Source organism: Sinocyclocheilus grahami, unplaced genomic scaffold (genome assembly GCF_001515645.1).
Source record: "Sinocyclocheilus grahami isolate Dianchi unplaced genomic scaffold, SAMN03320097.WGS_v1.1 scaffold626.1, whole genome shotgun sequence".
NCBI classification, from domain to species: Eukaryota; Metazoa; Chordata; class Actinopteri; order Cypriniformes; family Cyprinidae; genus Sinocyclocheilus; species Sinocyclocheilus grahami.
In genome coordinates, this window is record NW_015505805.1 from 527,748 (window position 1) to 548,358 (window position 20,611).

The 20,611-nt window shown below is 39.2% G+C and overlaps 1 protein-coding gene across 1 annotated transcript in view; it reads left to right on the forward strand.

Moving 5' to 3' along the window:
- LOC107557971 (pro-neuregulin-3, membrane-bound isoform-like) overlaps nucleotides 1-20,611 on the forward strand; it is a 322,432-nt gene that overhangs the window by 277,417 nt on the left and 24,404 nt on the right. The window contains exon 4 of the mRNA XM_016241569.1: nucleotides 12,008-12,034. Within this exon, the coding sequence (XP_016097055.1) occupies nucleotides 12,008-12,034 (27 nt within the window). The remainder of the gene's footprint in view (nucleotides 1-12,007; nucleotides 12,035-20,611) is intronic.

Genomic DNA, 20,611 nt, shown 5'->3' on the forward strand with positions numbered 1-20,611 from the left:
GGACATTGTGGCTGGCCTTTCAGGAGCTTACTTTAATCTCCGATTTGTAAAGCAGGGTGGCAAAACACTTTCTCTGTCCAGCTGTGACCGCTCAGCCAGGCCAGTGTGACCATTTCTGATATTTTTCACTTGTAATTATTGTTTATATTAGAGAAAAGGTCAAGGAAATCCAGCGAATTTAGAGTATGGAGAGAGACAATGTGTTTTTTTTCTTCCAGTTTTTTTATTTGTTAATTGATTATGATTGTAAAACTGTAGCTGTACCTTTGCCAGAAGGTTTCCCTGGTGTGATGAGAGCTGTTTTCATGTCCCAAATGCTTCATATCACTAAAGTTATTATAATGGCAGACACTGAATAATGCAGTGAAAACTAGATGAGAACGATCTCTGAATTAGTATTGTTGCCAAACTCAAATATAATAATGTAGTACTGTACTTATCTGAGGCTTGGACAAGAGTATTGAAAAAGCTTACAGCACAATAGTACATGTTGTTATGCACAAGCTGCAAGATTATGGGCAAATAAGACATTTATGAGAAGGAAGCAGCTTTACGGGATGTGGAGATATTTGATTAGGCTTTGTTATTATACTTTTTTTTTTTTTAGAGAGTGATTGTAGTTTATGATCATCCTTAAAATGGCAGATCTCATAAAAACGATCATGTTGCTTGTTTTGGAGCAGGAGCCCAACTGGACATCTCTGCAGAGTCTGCAGACCATCTTGAAGATATCCATTGCATTTTCCATTAATACTCCACTGCGCAGGAAGGGGTGATCAGATAAAGACCAGGGGCGACCTTTGTGTGTCTTTGTGTAGGAAAGAGCGAAAAACTGTTTAATTTCTTTACACCATGTCATCTTCATAAGGAAACCCCCAATTTATCATGAATGTGACATTTATAGATGAGCGCACATTTGTAACACTTATAAATCAGGTTTGGAATTGAATTTGCTCACATTTAGTCTTAATGAAAATTACAATATTACAACCACATCTGCTTCATTTTCACTATGTTATGCACAGTATTCTTCATCATGAATAATCACTTGGCCTTAGTGCTGGGCGGTATGACCAAAAATGTATATCACGGTACTTTTCAAAATTATACCGGTTTCACGGTACATGACAGTGTTTTTTTTTTCATGCATGACCGGGTGTTAACCATATTTTCTACTGATTGAGAGAGGAAATACTGCAGTATATTGACTTAGAATGCCCTATTTTACTGTCATGATGAGTGAATATTGTCAAAAAATACCACACTAAATAGTGACTAAACACGACCCCTTTTAATACATGTTAACCAGGAGTCACTCTCATTTATAATTGCGGCATCATCTGATAAAATCAACATGCATCTACACTAAAGAGCGGCTATGCAGTTGTTTTGGCTATGTTACTTTTTTTGTCTCATGCAGCACACTGCCTGCGTCTGAGTAACAAACTAAAAAAAACAACAAACAAAAAAGTGCATGTGATATTAACAGACGAACTACGCTCATATTTATAATTCCAAACAATCAGTAAGCGACAGGTGCTAGGAAAAGCTGTTTTGTACTCATTTATTGAAGAGTCGGCTGCGGTGCGGCCAACTGAATGCGCTGCTTCTCTGCCGCTCACTACACAGAACAGACGCCGAGAGAGGCGACACTTCTCCGGGAAAGACAGACCTCGTGTTCGCGGGACAGCACTGGAGAAATCCTCCAACTGAACCATAGCTAAGCAATTAAGTGTAAAGAACCCATAGATCTAATCAGCCATCTAATTCACCCATCACATTGAGCAGAATGTGCATTACAGGACCTTCTAGTTGGAGCTCAGGGAGTTTGCTGCCATCTGGCTGAGAAAAACCTTCCATTCAGCATCACATCAGCAGAGAATGTCAGTGGAGAAAAGCAGAACACTTCTAAGAGAAGATCAGAGGAAATTCAATCAAATTCGCTGTCCTCCTTCCTGCTTTCCTGCTTTCCTGCTTTCCTGCTTTGTATTTTACTCACAGGAAGATCTTCCTTTCTTATCCTATGATCTCATTCGATCGTTTCTTTGTGCTTTGCATCTTTTATTCTTCTCATTGTACTCTCACTGCGTGTGGATGTTTAAAATTGCCGTCAATATCTGAAAAGAGTTTAGAAAAGAGTTGAGAAAAAAATCGTTGCCTTTCTATTTTCAGTTGCTTTGCTGTGTGATACAGGCAAGTGAAGACATGTTAGCTTAGACTGAAAGATTCGTTCATGACCCCTGTGAGGTGAGAGGGTTGTTTGGTATGCTCAGACCAGCATGGCCAGTATTTAACTTCTGCTCAACATCTTTCTCTAGTCCCATTTTCTTTGAGCACAGACGCAGAAACTTTTAATGAGCCAGCGAGCATTTGTGTTGAACAGGTGATACTGAAGATAATGAAAGCAACAACAGCCCACTCAGATATCAAAGTCTATATCTGGAATTCTTCTATATTGTAGGAACTTCTGTGCAAGAGCTGTAATTTTTCTCTTATGTTAGATTTCAAATAGCCACATGATGAAATGTGGCGACTCTCAGGTTTGAGTAGATTGAGCAGCTGTACGCTGTGTTAAAGGTTACAATTGGAAACAAAAAAGAATTTTACAGGCTGACAGTGTGTCTCCACTGGATGCAAGTGGTGCGATTAAACTAAATCGCTCCCATTATAATCAGATGTGTTATCTGCAGTGGAAGTGTTGCTGCTTTTCTCTTTTTGGCTGACCACTTCATTTTTTCCTGGTTGTCTGCATCATGTTTGATTTTTTAAAGAAGTCTCGTATTCTCAAAAATACATCCAAAAACAGTAACATTGTGAAATAATATTAAAATGTAGCAGCTTTCTATTTTAATCCTTTTTAAGTGAAATTCGTAGCTTTAAGTGAAATCCTTTGAATTTTCAGCATTATTAGTCATCGGTAAGACTTGATCCTTCAGAAATCATTCTAATATCCTGATTTGCTGCTCAAGAAACATTTATTCTTTTTAACAATGTTGAAAATAGTTTTGCTGCTTACTATTTTTGTGGAAACTGTGATACATGATTCTTTTATTAACAGAAAATTCAAAAGAATAGCATTTATTTGAAATAGAAATTATAAACATTATAAATGTCTCCACAGTCATCTTTGATCAATTTAATGCTGTGTATGTGTATTAATTTAATTCCATATATTTACTATATTTATTTAATGTATGTATTATCTTCTAACTGTTACATCAAAGTCAATGTTATTTTTTTTTACTCATTTTTTTTTTACTATATGTATATGCAGTTGTAGCATTACTAACATAATATATACTAAATATAAGTCTTTTTTCTACTTTCTTACATAAGTTATTCTCAAATGTTGTAACTGAATGGTCTAATTCAGCGGTTGTCAATTCCAGTCCTCGCGTACCCCCGCTCTGCAAATGTTGTATGTTTCTCTTATTGCTTCAGACGTTTGTTATAAGTGCCCTGCGAAGTGGACATTGCCGGATATTCTGCCATGATTCCAGTTTGAAGGAAGCGTATATGTTCCATACAAAGGGTATTTAAGTGTGCAAGACGTGAATTTAAATTGTATTTATTTACAGAGGTATATTATGTCCCACTTCACGCTTCTCTAGTAAGTTTCGTATGTGTGTGAAGACGCCACTACCAGCGCAAATCTGTAAATGAATAATCCGAAGTGAAGTAAACTTCAACGGATTTCCCCTGCTTAGGGAGTAGGGAGCAATGGACACTGTGTAGGGACCATGTCAATCAGAACACAGTTCATGCACGGAGCTCACTTCTAACGAGATGATCTGAATCAGGTGTGATAACAGAGAGACATGCAAAACATGCAGAGCGGGGGTACGCGAGGACTGGAATTGAGAACCGATTTGTATTAAGATAATGTGCAGCTTTGACACTTCAAGTATAGACTACATCAAGCCACTGCAGTGCAGTCAACGATTGCTTCCTGTGTGATGCCTTAGAACTATTTACAATTTCAAATGTTTATTTTCTATGTACTGAATCTTTAAAGGGGTCATCGGATGCTCATTTTCCACAAGTTGATATGATTCTTTAGGATCTTAATGAAAAGTCTATAACATACTTTGGTTAAAATTTCTCAATGGTAGTGTAAAAAACACCCCTTTTACCCTGTCAAAATTAGTTCTGTTCATAGCAAGCCATTTCCTTGCATGTCGCTTTAAATGCTAATGAGCTCTGCTCACCCCGCCCCTCTCTTCTGTGGAGTGACGTTTTCCTTGCATGTCGTTTAAAATTCTAATGAGCTCTGCCCCCCCCGCCCCTCTCTTCTGTGGAGTGACGAGCAGACAGTAAACTTTAGCCGCGAAACTTGCTAACTAGCACATTATTATTAATTAAATATTAAATTAATATTATTTCTTCTGGTGGTGAAGCTGGATCACGAATGATTCGCGCGACCATAGCCGCATTTAGGCAGATCGGGGGCACATTCCCTTCAAAAACGAGTAAAAGTAAAAAGTAAAGTTAATCCTCTGCATCTTCAGTGGCTCAGATGTCGGGAGTAAATGACGACTGCAATGTTCATTATTACATCCAACAACAAAACACCTCAATCGCTTAATCGGAGACATTCTTGTCTTCCGCTGCACCGGAGTCGACACAATGGCGGACTGATGACAGCTCGCTCAGGGCGGGTCTAAGGTAAGACGCTAGTGTCAATCAACTATCGTGGGAGGGGCCTGTGCAGAACTACGTCACTCTGACAGGAATCTCAGAACAGCCTGATTTGAGAAAAGGGACTTTAAAATTGGAATTTAAAAAAAAAAAACACTGGGTGGATTTTTATCATTAAGTTCATGAATAATTTCAAATTTTAAAGAAATTCTCATTTTTTAATTAATAATTGTGATTAATGTATTAATTGTACCATCAACTTTAAAAACTTTTTTTTTAAACTCTGCATATCTACATGTTGCTAAGAAATTATTAATCAAATACAATATTTAGTGGTTAATTATTAAATTATGGATGTTTGCTAAGTTGGGTTAAAAGTGACCTAGAAATTTAAAAGTTGTATGCATATTTTGAATGCACCAGGAATAAATCTGTTTAAGATTGGGTTTCTCTCTGTTAGGGCAAAGCAAACAAACCTGCGGACAACTACAATGGTTGCCAGCCAAAAACGAAAAACAGTGTCATAATTCTCAGCATTAGTCTGGCGGTATTTATTCTTATGTTGCGTAGCACTAAGCCTCAGGATTTACAAGGCATTACAGGGCTATAGGGTGCAATTACATTTAGAAAAAGTGAGTACAACTGCCCCACTTCACCTTGATAGAGAGACAGATACTGCCAAGTTCCAGAAAGAGTGTTTAAACTTCCTCCACGGTAGGACAGATAAATACCTGAGACAGTCTCATTCAGTCAGATTTATGTTTCATCGCTAGCCCTCGTCCCAGGTCGACTTCAGGGGACAGTAAGCACAATATCAGGCACATTTCCAGTGATCCTGTGGCTGAGGCAGTTTAATATGAGTGTTTTCTCAAGGACGACAAGAGAAGCATCAGTAGCCTTGTCCATCTTCCTTCCTGTCTCAGGGACACAACTGATCTCATCTGAGGTACTGAGCAGTGTGTAAAATCAGCGATTGGGTACTGTAATATATGAGCCACTTATGGTAAAACATGTCTGTTGAAAGTGGCTGGGCATTTATTCTAAGCCAGTAGCCAGTAACAGAAGGTGTGCAATTAGGGTGTTTGAGTCCTTGGTTGTTTTGAGGGCAGTTTAGAAGGAGAAAACCTCCCCAAAGGCTCATAGCTTTAAACAAGCAGCTCCAGACAGGTAGAAGGTCTTATTTTTGGCTCCGTCTGCATGTGTGCGTTTGAATAGGGGAAGTAAATGGACTTGAAACCCCACAGTCTGCACCTGCCTCACAGTCTGTCTTTGCTCACATTATGATATCAAGGCACAGCCACTACTATACGCTTCAGCCATATCGCTTCCTGGATAGGTCAGAATCATTGGCACAGAGCCAATTATGCAAAAAAGCCCTGTGTTTGTTATGGTTGGAAGAGCATCTCACTGTGGACCGCTCACGGTGTTATGTTATAGAGAGTTTCATGCCTACAGGTTATGTTTATTTCTGTTGTGGTTGCTGACAGTTTTTGAGGAGATTCTGAGGGATATTTTATGAGTTTGTTGGCATTTCCAAACACAGACTCCCAAGGGCACCAAACACACATACGTCTTGACTGCAACTACCATTCCCTTCCAAATTTAACTATACCATAATTTTCCTGTCAGATTTCAGACTCAGGTTTGAGGTTTTGAATCTTTACACTTGAAGCAACATCTTTTATAGAGCCTTTTACAATCGTCCAAACTCCCTGAGTCAAATTAGCCCAGTTTGACAGCACACTGAGAAAGAAGGAGATGGATACGTTCTCATGAATAAGAAATGGAGTAAAATCTTAGTCTGACCAAAGAACACATAAATGGTATCTATATTTGTCTTTGTGTAAGAGCTTCAGTTCTTATCCTACTGCTGTCAACACATTCGCAGATCCTCATGAGATACAGTCTTGTATTCTGACTTCATACTGTTTACTCCACTGCATTTAAGAGAGGCAAAAATAAATGTCATGCACTCTTAAATCTGCGACAGAGCTTACCTGAAGGAGCGCAGCTTCCATTTCCTGAGCTCCTGGGAATTCTCTGGCAGAATAAAGATGAAGAATAATATCATGAAATCAGTGATTGCACAACTTAATATATCAACTTGCATCCTGAATACTTTTTTAAATTAGACTCTTACTGCAAAAATCTGTTTGTTTTAGTGTAGGGTGACCATACGTGCCATTTTCCCAGGATGCGTCCTGGCCAGGATTTCTATATTGCCTAAAATATCTAGGTTTTGGCTTTGTTTGCGTGTGCAGACCGATCGATGTATGACATCAAAATACCATACAGACAGTTCCTTATGTTTTCAAAATGCTCTCGAGGTATTTTGATGTCATACACCAATCGGTCTGCACACGCAAACAAAGCCAAAACCTAGATATTTTAGGCAATATAGAAATCCTGGCCAGGACGTGTCCTGGGAAAATGGCACGTATGGTCACCCTATTTTAGTGTATCCATTGTTTTAGCGAAAATATATCTAAATATTCTTAAAAATTAGGCTTTGCCTAAAGCAATATTGTAAGATATTAAGAAATTATTTGTATTTTATTTATTTATTCATGTATTTATTTATTTATTATTGTCACAAACTCCATTCTGTACCTTCACTCAGGATTTCCCATAATCCTTTGCCCGGACTCATCAGCACTCATTATCGGTTCACAGCTGCCTCATATTAGTAGGACTAAGAATATCACACACACTCTGTCTTCGCTGGTGATTGAATGTTTGTATGTTTTCCTAGTTTCCTAGTTTTGCCTTGCCTTAGTGTTTTGATCGTGGACCATTTCCTTGACTCTGATTGTTTGCTACCTGCCTTTACCTTCACCTGTTCCATGGATTACTCTTTGGCCATTGCCTTGGATGTGATTTTTTGCTGATGTTTGACCCTGCCTGTTATGACCACGCTCTTCTAATAAAGCCTGCTATTGGATCCCCACTCCGTTGTCGCCTCCCTCATTACAGAATCACCAGCCATACCCGGATCCAGCAGCTTTTGAGCAGTGATCCTTAAAACTGGCTCGCGAGACCTACTTTCCTGCCGAGTTTAGCTCTACCCTAATCAAACACACCTGAGTTTGCTAATCAATGTCTTCAGGATCATTAGAAAATCAAAGGTAGGTTTGTTTGATTATAGGGTTGGAGCTAACCTCTGCAGGAAAGTGGATCTCGCAAGCCAGATTTGAGGATCACTGTTTTAGAGCATTCCTGGCCAATCATGGACACAGTGGACTAGGGCTGTCAAAATGACTGAAAAAATAAATTCAAATTTTTTACTTAAATATTGTCAATATTCGAATTATATTCTAATTTAAAAGGCATAATTTCAGTTAGGGGGGGGGGAAGCTTTTGGCTTCTCTCCTGAGGCCACAAGAAGGCGCATCGAGCAAAATATTATGCATGTTTCTTCAAAGCATAATAAAATAACACGACTATCTGCAAAAAGTGCATAATGTTTAAAATAATGTTTATATAATTAATAAAGTTGCTTAAACAATTAGAAACATAACAGCATCATGCATGTACAGTATGTATAGTTTAATGCAAAGGACCGAAAACCAATCACAAAGAGTACTTTCTTCATTTAAAAACTTGAGATGCAGTGGGATGGGGAAAACCGCCATTAAGTCTTGAGACATATTTTTTAAAAGTTGAACCTACATTAATTTTACATAGCTTTCTAACCATGCGGCTCTCTTGTGCGAGACGCGAGTGCAACGGTAATAGACAGGGTTGCCAGGTTTTCACAAGAAAACCTGCCTAATCGCTACTCAAAACTAGCCCAATGGCGTTTCGAGGGGGTCCCCAGATAAAAATCGCTTTCCAGGGGTAAAAGTTTTTTGGCGGGGATAAATATCATGTTATTGGAGTCGTTTCAACCCGCGGACATGAATAACAACCCGTGTTAAAGTAGCCCAATTCCGGTGAGAAAACCGCAGACTTGGCAACACTGGTAATAGATGTCCCTCTAGAAAATGCGATAAATATGCGTTCTGTGTGAACGGCTTGGTTTCGGTTTTGACGTAAACAACATCTTCCCACGCATTGATTGTTCTCTTTTTCTGCAATATTTTGAATAAACAACGTAGCAGCGCCGCATCTAGTGGGTAGGCTAACAAAAGCATTAAAATGCAATGACACTTACATCGTCATCGCATTTCGTGCGCCACTTATAAGGCTACCTGATGCACACCTAAAATGTGGATTTTTATTTTCAATTCGACGAATACTCAAAATTAAAAAAATTTATGACAGCCCTACAGTGGACCAGCTTCTGCACCTCCGGCAAAAGGACTTGTCTATTGAGGATTACGTTCATCAATTTTCTGAGTTGTCCTATCAAGTGCCTTTTGATGAGATCATGTTAAAGGACCTTTTCCGTTATGGACTTAATGAACCAATGAAATCATGGTTACCTGAATGGAAATGTAACTGTAGTTTAAGGGACATTATGGACTATGCTCTTTTGTTATGTGGTTCTCCTCTCACTGTGGGAGAGGCAGAGGACTTTAAAGCCCCAGAGACTTATTACAAAATGGCTACCAGCCCAGAGACTGTTAACAAGATAACCGCCAGCCCAGAGTCTCTCCACAAAATGGTTGCCAGCCTGGAGACTGTTCACAAAATGGCCACCATTCCTGAGTCTCATCCTGTCATGGCCGCCGCTCCTGAGTCTTGTCCTGTCATGGCCGCTGTTCCAGAGCCTGCTCCTGTCAAGCCTGCTTACATCTCAACTGATCTTCAAGAGCCTGAGCCACGTCAAATCACATCTGATCTCCCTGAGTCAAGTCAAGTAACAGCTGATCTCCCTGAGTCTCGTCACGTCACAGCTGATCATCCAGAGTCTTGTCACGTCACAGCTGATCGTCCAGAGTCTCGTCACGACACAGCTGCCATCCCGAGCCACGCAGACTCAGTGTTCTCAGGCGACACTGTTTCAACATTCTCAAGCCTGCCGGCCGCTACTCACTCCAGTTCCCCAGACACACCGTCGTCAGTCTCGGAGATAGACGATGTACTCTCTGTCCTAACAGTTATGGCTACGGCCATTCTGTGTGTTTGGGCCGCACACACCACCATAGTTCCCCCAGAGGTGGCAGCCTCTGCTGCAGAACCTCCCAAGGTGGTGGCACCCACTCTACTCCCAGAATCCGCACTGTTCCCCGAAATCCATTTCCAAGCCTGCTCTAGTTCCAGAATCCATTGCTGAGCCTCTTCCAGTCCCTGAGTCAGCTCCAGAGATTATTCTAGCACTTGAATCAGTCCCAGAGCCATTTCTTGTCCCTGAATCTGTTCCAGTTTCTTCTAAGGTGGCAACTTCCGTTGCAGAACTTTTCACGGCAGAAATATCCGCTCCAGCTCCTTCCGAGACAGCAGCAGCACTCTCCCCCGAGCTCTCTGTGTTCTCTGTTGCCTCTGTTTCTACCACGGACACTAGTTTTTAACTCTCCCGGTTTCCTGATGCCTCTGTTATGGCCGCAAGTGCTGTCTCTGAACTCCCTGTGTGTGTGTTGTAGCTCCTGTTGCTACTGCTGCAGAACCTCCAGAGGTGGCAGCATCCACTGCAGAACTTCAAAAGGTGGCGGGGGTGTTTGCTTCAGATCCTCTTAAGACAGGGGTGCCCACTAATGAATTGTCTTTCCTGATGAGGTCATGGAGACCGTCAGTAAATCCCCTGTCAAAACAGTCTCGGCTCTAGTAGCCAATCATGAATTCTCAGCCCTGCCTGTTACAGTCGCTAAGACTGCCTCTGAATTCACTCAGTGCCCTGCCATGGCCAATAAGGTCGATCCCAAACTCTCTGCCTGTCCTGTCATGGCTATTGAGGCCGCCTATGAACTCTGTGCCTGTCCTGTCATGGCTATGGAAGCTACCTGTGAACTCTCTGCCTGTCCTGTCACGGCTATGGAGGCCATCTGTGAACTCTCTGCCTGTCCTGTTACGGCTAAGTAGGCCGTTTCTGGACCCTCAGTCTGTCCTGTTACGGCTAAGGAGGCCGTTTCTGGACCCTCAGTCTGTCCTGTTACGGCTAAGAAGGCCGTTTCTGAACTCTCAGTCTGTCCTGTTCAGACCAAGGAGGTCTATTCTGAACTCTCTGACTGTCCAGCCATGGTCAAAAGGGCTGCCTCTGAACTCTCTGTTTACCCTGTTACGGCCAAAGATGCCGTTTCTGAACTGTCTGCCAGTTCTGGTACGGCGGCTGAGGCTGCTGTTGACCTCTCTGTGCTCTATGTTCCTGTTCTGCCTGATCCGCCTTGGCGGTATCCTGCACCATCAGCTCCACTGAAGTGGTCTTCAGCTCCATCAGCTTCACCCTGGTACTCACCTGCTCCTCCGTGGGGATCTTTGGACCCTTCTGCTCCTCCCTGGTAATCGCCTGCTCTGTCCTGGTGGTCTTCAGCTACGCCCTGGTGGTCTTCTCTACCCTGGTGGGCTCCAGCTCCGTCGACTCTGGTCTGTTCATGTTAAGGAGTGTCTGGAAGCCACTCTTGCGGGGGGGGACTATAAGAATAGCACGCACACTCTCTGTCTTCGCTGGTGATTGAATGTTTGTATATTTTCCTAGTTTCCCGTTAGTTCCTTGTTTTCCAAGTTTCCTAGTTTTGCCTTGCCTTAGTGTTTTGATTATGGACCGTTTCCTTGACTCTGATTGTTTGCTACCTGCCTTTATCTTCACTTGTTCCATGGAATACTCTTTTGCCATTGCCTTGGATGTGATTTTTTGCTGATGTTTGACCCTGCCTGTTTTGACCACGCTCTTCTAATAAAGCCTGCTATTGGATCCCCACTCCGTTGTTGCCTCCCTCCTTACAATTATGCTATATATTATTAGCAGTAGTATTTATTACTCTTATTCTTATGTTTATTTTTCTATTTAAATACATTTTTCTTGTTTGTGTGTGTGTGTGTGTGTGTGTGGGCAAAGATAAATAAAATAACAAAATATAAATGGATAAATTAAATTATTTAATTTTGCAGCGTTGCTTTACCTGCTGGTCTGCATTCTGCTCCAAAGCAGAGAAATCCTTCACGAATATCATATTTTTGAATGAACTGCAGACATTGATCCACAATTACAGATGAAAGCGATATATAGTATTTTTTTATCCGCAAATGGTAAAAGGAAAACGATTTCAGCCATGGTTTTATTTTACATAATAAAACATGAGTTTTCAGAACAAGTTGTACACACAAATATCTATCACAGTACTCTCTTGCATAAATAGTAACCCACAATATCTATGCATGCAATGAGAATAGAATGCACACAATGAGTGTCTCTAACATCTTTTTCTCTCTCCTCTCTTTCCTCCCTCCCTCTTCCTTCAACACTGCCCTTCTTCTATCTTCGCTGGAGCAGTGGATCACTTGGGCATTGAGTTCATGGGTAAGAAAAAGAAAGTGTTTTCTTATTGGCAGAGCGATGAATCATGCTTACAGCATTTATACGTGCCTTTGTGTAGCAATGGTTTTCTTTTCATTGCATGTGTTTGAATGTGAACGTTCCTGTTATTTCTTTTGACTGTGCACTGTATGTGGGCTAAAATGTTGTTTTCCCTTCTTGACTCTTCACAACAAACAACTCTTATGAAAATACCCCCAGAGTTGTCATGAATGCATTCGCATTTGTAGAGATGTAATATTTAAAGCACAAGCTTGCCTCATTCACATTTGACAGGACAAGAAGTTATCGTGCTATTTACCAAAGCGTTGTGGTGCAGGGATATGTAATTATACTAGTTTTGTATCAAATAACCACCCTGTGCAGTTTGTGGTCAGAGATTAGTAACAGAGAGCAAATTATAAATGAACATGGTTTCCTGCACCATCAGCTCCACTGAAGTGGTCTTCAGCTCCATCAGCTTCACCCTGGTACTCACCTGCTCCTCCGTGGGGATCTTTGGACCCTTCTGCTCCTCCCTGGGAATCGCCTGCTCTGTCCTGGTGGTCTTCAGCTACGCCCTCGTGGTCTTCTCTACCCTGGTGGGCTCCAGCTCCGTCGACTCTGGTCTGTTCATGTTAAGGCGTGTCTGGAAGCCACTCTTGCGGGGGGGGACTATAAGAATAGCACGCACACTCTGTCTTCGCTGGTGATTGAATGTTTGTATATTTTCCTAGTTTCCCGTTAGTTCCTTGTTTTCCAAGTTTCCTAGTTTTGCCTTGCCTTAGTGTTTTGATTATGGACCGTTTCCTTGACTCTGATTGTTTGCTACCTGCCTTTATCTTCGCTTGTTCCATGGAATACTCTTTTGCCATTGCCTTGGATGTGATTTTTTGCTGATGTTTGACCCTGCCTGTTTTGACCACGCTCTTCTAATAAAGCCTGCTATTGGATCCCCACTCCGTTGTTGCCTCCCTCCTTACAATTATGCTATATATTATTAGCAGTAGTATTTATTACTCTTATTCTTATGTTTATTTTTCTATTTAAATACATTTTTCTTGTTTGTGTGTGTGTGTGTGTGTGTGTGGGCAAAGATAGATAAAATAACAAAATATAAATGGATAAATTAAATTATTTAATTTTGCAGCGTTGCTTTACCTGCTGGTCTGCATTCTGCTCCAAAGCAGAGAAATCCTTCACGAATATCATATTTTTGAATGAACTGCAGACATTGATCCACAATTACAGATGAAAGCGATATATAGTATTTTTTTATCCGCAAATGGTAAAAGGAAAACGATTTCAGCCATGGTTTTATTTTACATAATAAAACATGAGTTTTCAGAACAAGTTGTACACACAAATATCTATCACAGTACTCTCTTGCATAAATAGTAACCCACAATATCTATGCATGCAATGAGAATAGAATGCACACAATGAGTGTCTCTAACATCTTTTTCTCTCTCCTCTCTTTCCTCCCTCCCTCTTCCTTCAACACTGCCCTTCTTCTATCTTCGCTGGAGCAGTGGATCACTTGGGCATTGAGTTCATGGGTAAGAAAAAGAAAGTGTTTTCTTATTGGCAGAGCGATGAATCATGCTTACAGCATTTATACGTGCCTTTGTGTAGCAATGGTTTTCTTTTCATTGCATGTGTTTGAATGTGAACGTTCCTGTTATTTCTTTTGACTGTGCACTGTATGTGGGCTAAAATGTTGTTTTCCCTTCTTGACTCTTCACAACAAACAACTCTTATGAAAATACCCCCAGAGTTGTCATGAATACATTCGCATTTGTAGAGATGTAATATTTAAAGCACAAGCTTGCCTCATTCACATTTGACAGGACAAGAAGTTATCGTGCTATTTACCAAAGCGTTGTGGTGCAGGGATATGTAATTATACTAGTTTTGTATCAAATAACCACCCTGTGCAGTTTGTGGTCAGAGATTAGTAACAGAGAGCAAATTATAAATGAACATGGTTGAGATCATAGGTGTCAGCTCACTGCCTTTCATTTGCTCTTAAACTACTCTTCCCTCTCCTCCAATCACTTGCCTGCATTCCACTGCAGAATTCCAATGCTCTTTGGTCTCCTTGGAAACGGCATTGAAATGTTGAGAGGACAGTGACAGGAGACAGTGAGGGTGAATTCATATTGTTGGCACAGTTTCAAAGGTACCAGTCACCATATCTGTAACATTTTTGTGGTTAATAAAATGTATTGTGCATTTGACATTGCATATGTAGGCGTATGCAATAATGAATATTTATTTTTGCACAAATACACATTTTACTGCTTGCATCAAATAATCTAATCTACTCCAGATTCTTACCCCATTATTAAGTGGCATTTTATATTACTTTAATGTGTCATCATCTTGTGCCTTAGAAAGAAAAATGTCTCTCAGTATTTTGATTATAGTGCTTGGAAGATTCCCAGAGCTGTAGATCGATGAACGAGGAAGGGTAACAGGCAGATGGATTTTGTTCACGCTGATTTCCAATTTCCATTGCTGAGGCCTGTAGCGCTCCTCTTCCAGAAGGTCCCTGATTGAGAGGAGCCAGGTCTTCACTCACTTTGATATCTGGATTTCGATTGTTTTTCCTTTTTTCTTTTTGTCCAGCCAAACTCGACAAGATAGATGCACTCACTTCTGTCAGCACACTCCTAGGCAAGCGGTCAGAGTAGCCTACCTGATTTCATCAAGTTAATGACTGAACTTCAATGAGCTCAATACACTTTTTTTCATTGTCTTTTCCCAGCAACTCACATTTCTTTTTATGATTTATTTCATGATATCTATCTATCTATCTATCTATATATATATGATCTGTCTGTCTGTCTGTCTGTCTATCGATCAAATTCTGAATTATTGAACGTCAAATGGGGCACCCTACAGCCTTGTGGACTTCATGAACTGTGTTAGCCTTGTGGACATCATGAACATGAAGTGTGTGATTTGAGACAGGGCCTAAGTGTTTTGATTCTGCAGTCTGCAAAAAAAGAACATTATGAAGGCTGAGACGTGCTTTCATGCCTTGCTGTATCTCACACAGCTGAGTGTGACAACTTGTTTAAGGCTTTAAGCATTTATTTTCTATGTGATTGTTTGATAGTTGCCATGATCGATCAAATTCTGAATTATTAAACGTCAAATGGGGCACCCTACAGCCTTGTGGACTTCATGAACTGTGTGAGCCTTGTGGACATCATGAACATGAAGTGTGTGATTTGAGACAGGGCCTAAGTGTTTTGATTCTGCAGTCTGCAAAAAAAGAACATTATGAAGGCTGAGACGTGCTTTCATGCCTTGCTGTATCTCACACAGCTGAGTGAGACAACTTGTTTAAGGCTTTAAGCATTTATTTTCTATGTGATTGTTTGATAGTTGCCATGTACGCAGTCAGAGCTCAGAATGATTCCTGTTAAGCCAGTGTCACTTCCTCTTAACGGCAACGACAAAGAGTGGACTACATTGATGAAAGAGAGTAGAGTGATTCCTGCAGGCCTTTTAAGACCACATACTGAGCTTGGCTTTCCCTTTAGTGAACATAGGAGATGACACAAGTAAAATAAAGAAAAAAGGCAAAATGTCTCACGGGGTGAAAATGGAAATTTACAAAAAATTGCTAGTTTTAGGTAGATAAAAGGATTGCTGCACACCTAGAAAGAGGTCAGAATCTGTGAGTTTATGAATACACAACCTGGCTCAGCATAGTGTTGGGCGATATGGTCATTTTTCAAATCGTCATATCACCAGTCCGTGAGATCGCCGATAGACGAATGGGCTAAAATGGGTGGGGGCAAGAGAGAGACTCCCTGTACTTGTCATAGGCTATTTCAAAACTATTTGGTGTTTTAAACCGTTCGCGCGAGAAAGAGGGAGCCTATGGAAGCACCACGAATCTAAATAATATAATTTCAAACATACTGATAAACTAACATGTTAAATACAAAAATATTTAAAACAGCTAGTTCATATATATTCGGATACAACAGTCATACATTGCTATTAGGACTATTTTGGAGTAAATTTAAATTAAACAGATACATCAGTCATACAGCGCTCCGGACCGCGCGCCCCATGGTGACGCACTGCCACAGAAACAAGCATGAGATGTGTTCTAACATGTAGCGTCTGGAACACTCCAACACACAATATATATTTTGTTAGCTAGATTTCACAAATACTTTGTAACACCCCAGGACGCCGCGTTCTAACATAACTCGGGTTCGGTTAAAATATTGCACATATATCAGGGCTCTAGACTCATTCTTCCCACTTGTCGCTCTTTTGCGACTAACTTTCTCAGTTGGTCGCAGGAGCACATAATTTGGTCGCAATGTTTTTTTGTTTTTTTTGCTACAACATTTGATTAATCAATGCATGCTAATGAACTTTTATCATAGTTTATAGTTATATGGTAACGAAAGTGCTCAACATTCAACCCGTTCTTTTTTATCAGTATTATTTGTGATTTAAATTTTGTGAAAAGGAATTCCTCTTTTCGTGCGCTTCCACTTTCACTTTCAAATTCGCGATCTTGGTGTCAGGTTTTACAATAAAAGATAATTGTCTGTTTTGCTTATATCTATGCACCTTTCACTTTTTCACTTACATAACCTTTATTAACAAAAACTAATAAGACAAGGCATGGCATAGGATACATCACATGCTGTATATACCGACTAATAAATTACAGAATGTTTAGCAAACACTGAGGAATCAAATAAATAATAATAATAAGAAAATAAATAAGAAAAGCCTCCATAGCGTGACGCGAGGTAAACTGCAAAGATAACAAACTTTTCAAAATGAAAACAAAAAGAAAAGTAAAACTAAACTGGCTGTCGCTGACAGGACTTGCATGTTTTATTCCACAAGAATACCAACATGTTCACCTTCTCTGGTTTAAGAAGTGGTCTTTTGCTTTAGTTTGTAAACCAAATCCTCCGGGAACGCACCTTCGCACTCACGCTGAAAGCGCCTCTCTTCACGTGATCAGTGAAATCTGACTCCTGCAACAATGTGTGGTGGCTCTGCAGCTCGCGCTGTATGACGCAGACGCTTTAGAGCAGCTTAGACCATGCACTCGCACAAATGCGACCACGTCAAATTTTAACTCGCACATTCTCAAAAATTGGTCGCAGTCTAGAGCCCTGTATATAGACCGTTCAGATTACTTGTTAAAGTGCAACGAAATACCTTATATCAGCAGACGATATGTGTCTGTGTTTGTGGTTTACCGGCTACAGGCTCCTCATTTGCGCGCCCGTGTGTGTGTGTGTGTGTGTGAAATACAGTGCTGAATGAAAAAGCGGGGCCGCCTAATAATAATAATAATTATTATAATTATTATTATTTTTATTCAATACATTAATAGGAGAATGAGCCTAATATCGTCTTGACTATCGACAAAGACATCTGCTATCGTCGATATCTCTGACTATCATCGCTACACGATACTAAGCTCAGCATTTGATTTTTACTTGCCCTGCCTAGAAAAGAAATGTGGACTATACTTGCAAGAAAGAAAGTTTTTTTTTTAAACAAGCAAAAAATACAAAAATAAAAATAGACGCACAGAATTTACATTTTTATTCAAGCTATGGCATATGATGTCACGTGATGCACGACATTGATTTATTTATAATTAATTTATCTATCTAGATAATGTTACCTTAGTAATGAGTTTAAATTTCATTTAATTTTCAAGGTATAAAAACATGAACAAGATCAACAAATGTAAGATGCCATTTCAGTGGGCCGTCCTCATTGTTAAGCTCTGAACTGACAGGATATTTTCCTTTGCAGAGTTGAATAGACTCTTTATTGTATCTTAACTGCTTACTTAAGAAACCATGTTACAGTTCAGTCTTGTGGTGTATGTAGATGTATATTCTACAGATTGACTGCTTGTGGGTCAATTCTAAGGGGAATTCACAAAGAATGAGTTGCGCCTGTTAATATCACCATAGGTTTGCATGAGCTGTTCACACTCTTTTCACTAAAATAATTATTCAAATCAGTAAACAGCATAAAAACACCTAAGAAATTAGGGCTGGGTGCTGTTTGCATAGTGCAATCCCTATTTGCTGTGGATGACTATCACTAGCATAGTTTGCTGGAACTATACAGCATTGCTACATTGCTACACAACTGCAATCCAGATGCCTACAGTAACTCATGTCTGGATATATCAGTTATTTTTTTAATTACTGCTGCCATGATTGCAAGAAAATGTACACAAATGTCTCTTCTAAATAAACATGTAAAAAGTTACAAAGTTAAAATACAATGTTAATTATGCCAGGCAAATAGCGTGCATATCTATAATAAGCCTCATTTGCATAGAAAGGATAAATGTTTGCTCTGAAAACAATCTGAAAAGAATAATTGGTTAAATTACATTTACAGATTTACATTCTATGCTGGATTGTGGGTGTTTCGTTTCGTGAAATACAGTGCTGAATGAAAAAGCGGGGCCGCCTAATAATAATAATAATTATTATAATTATTATTATTTTTATTCAATACATTAATAGGAGAATGAGCCTAATATCGTCTTGACTATCGACAAAGACATCTGCTATCGTCGATATCTCTGACTATCATCGCTACACGATACTAAGCTCAGCATTTGATTTTTACTTGCCCTGCCTAGAAAAAAAATGTGGACTATACTTGCAAGAAAGAAAGTTTTTTTTTTAAACAAGCAAAAAATACAAAAATAAAAATAGACGCACAGAATTTACATTTTTATTCAAGCTATGGCATATGATGTCACGTGATGCACGACATTGATTTATTTATAATTAATTTATCTATCTAGATAATGTTACCTTAGTAATGAGTTTAAATTTCATTTAATTTTCAAGGTATAAAAACATGAACAAGATCAACAAATGTAAGATGCCATTTCAGTGGGCCGTCCTCATTGTTAAGCTCTGAACTGACAGGATATTTTCCTTTGCAGAGTTGAATAGACTCTTTATTGTATCTTAACTGCTTACTTAAGAAACCATGTTACAGTTCAGTCTTGTGGTGTATGTAGATGTATATTCTACAGATTGACTGCTTGTGGGTCAATTCTAAGGGGAATTCACAAAGAATGAGTTGCACCTGTTAATATCACCATAGGTTTGCATGAGCTGTTCACACTCTTTTCACTAAAATAATTATTCAAATCAGTAAACAGCATAAAAACACCTAAGAAATTAGGGCTGGGTGCTGTTTGCATAGTGCAATCCCTATTTGCTGTGGATGACTATCACTAGCATAGTTTGCTGGAACTATACAGCATTGCTACATTGCTACACAACTGCAATCCAGATGCCTACAGTAACTCATGTCTGGATATATCAGTTATTTTTTTAATTACTGCTGCCATGATTGCAAGAAAATGTACACAAATGTCTCTTCTAAATAAACATGTAAAAAGTTACAAAGTTAAAATACAATGTTAATTATGCCAGGCAAATAGCGTGCATATCTATAATAAGCCTCATTTGCATAGAAAGGATAAATGTTTGCTCTGAAAACAATCTGAAAAGAATAATTGGTTAAATTACATTTACAGATTTACATTCTATGCTGGATTGTGGGTGTTTCGTTTCGTAAATAATACCCAAAGTTTTGCACAAATATGACCCCAGTGTTTTGTGAATGGAAATGGAAATATGGAAATATTAAGTGTTGAAGTTGTGTGTGTACATGAAGGGGTCGAAAATTTTGATCTGTCTTTGAGATGCCTGGCTGCAGCACCACTAAAATGTCAGGTGTCTTAATCATTATGCAGTTCAGTCATGGTTATTAGGCAAGCATGGCTAGCTCAGAACATGTCTGGTACCTCTGCTAAAAAGTGCACACTCAGATCACACTTACACACAAACTTGATTAATTCACAAGCGTGACTTCTGAAAAACACCATACTTCTGTTTACTTTCAGACATGACAGGTCAGAAACCAAAAAGACGAGCTCTATGTACTGATGTGTAAAGATAAATAGAAAACCAACAAACAGATTCCACTGTATTGCTGTCATTCAATGGTGTGTATTACATGTCAAAAAAGAAATGTCTAGACAGAACTGTCAGGGCAATGGAGCAAAATCTGTATTATTTGAAAAACTACTCGTATAGTGACTATTTATTTATCTATTTATTTAGGAGTGTCTCTTTATAAACAAAGTGTATTTATAATGCACTTTATAATACCTTTAAAAGTTTTAATGGCTTTACGCTAAACAATACTGCATTGATTTGATCAAAGACATAGTGATATTGTGAAATATAAACATTTTAAATAACGTTTCTGTTTAATAGATTTTAATTTACATTTTTTATTCTTGTGATGCAAAGCTGAATTTTCAGCATCTATTACTTCAGTTCTATTTTCAGCATCTATTCTTCAGTATCACATTGTCCTTCAGAAATCATTCTAATATGTTTATTTGGTGCTCAAAGACTTCTTATTATCAGTGTTGAAAATATGAACACTTCTTAATCATTTTTTGCTGGAACTGGAATTCTTAATATTACTGCAATACTTTTTTGAACAACATTTATTTGAAGT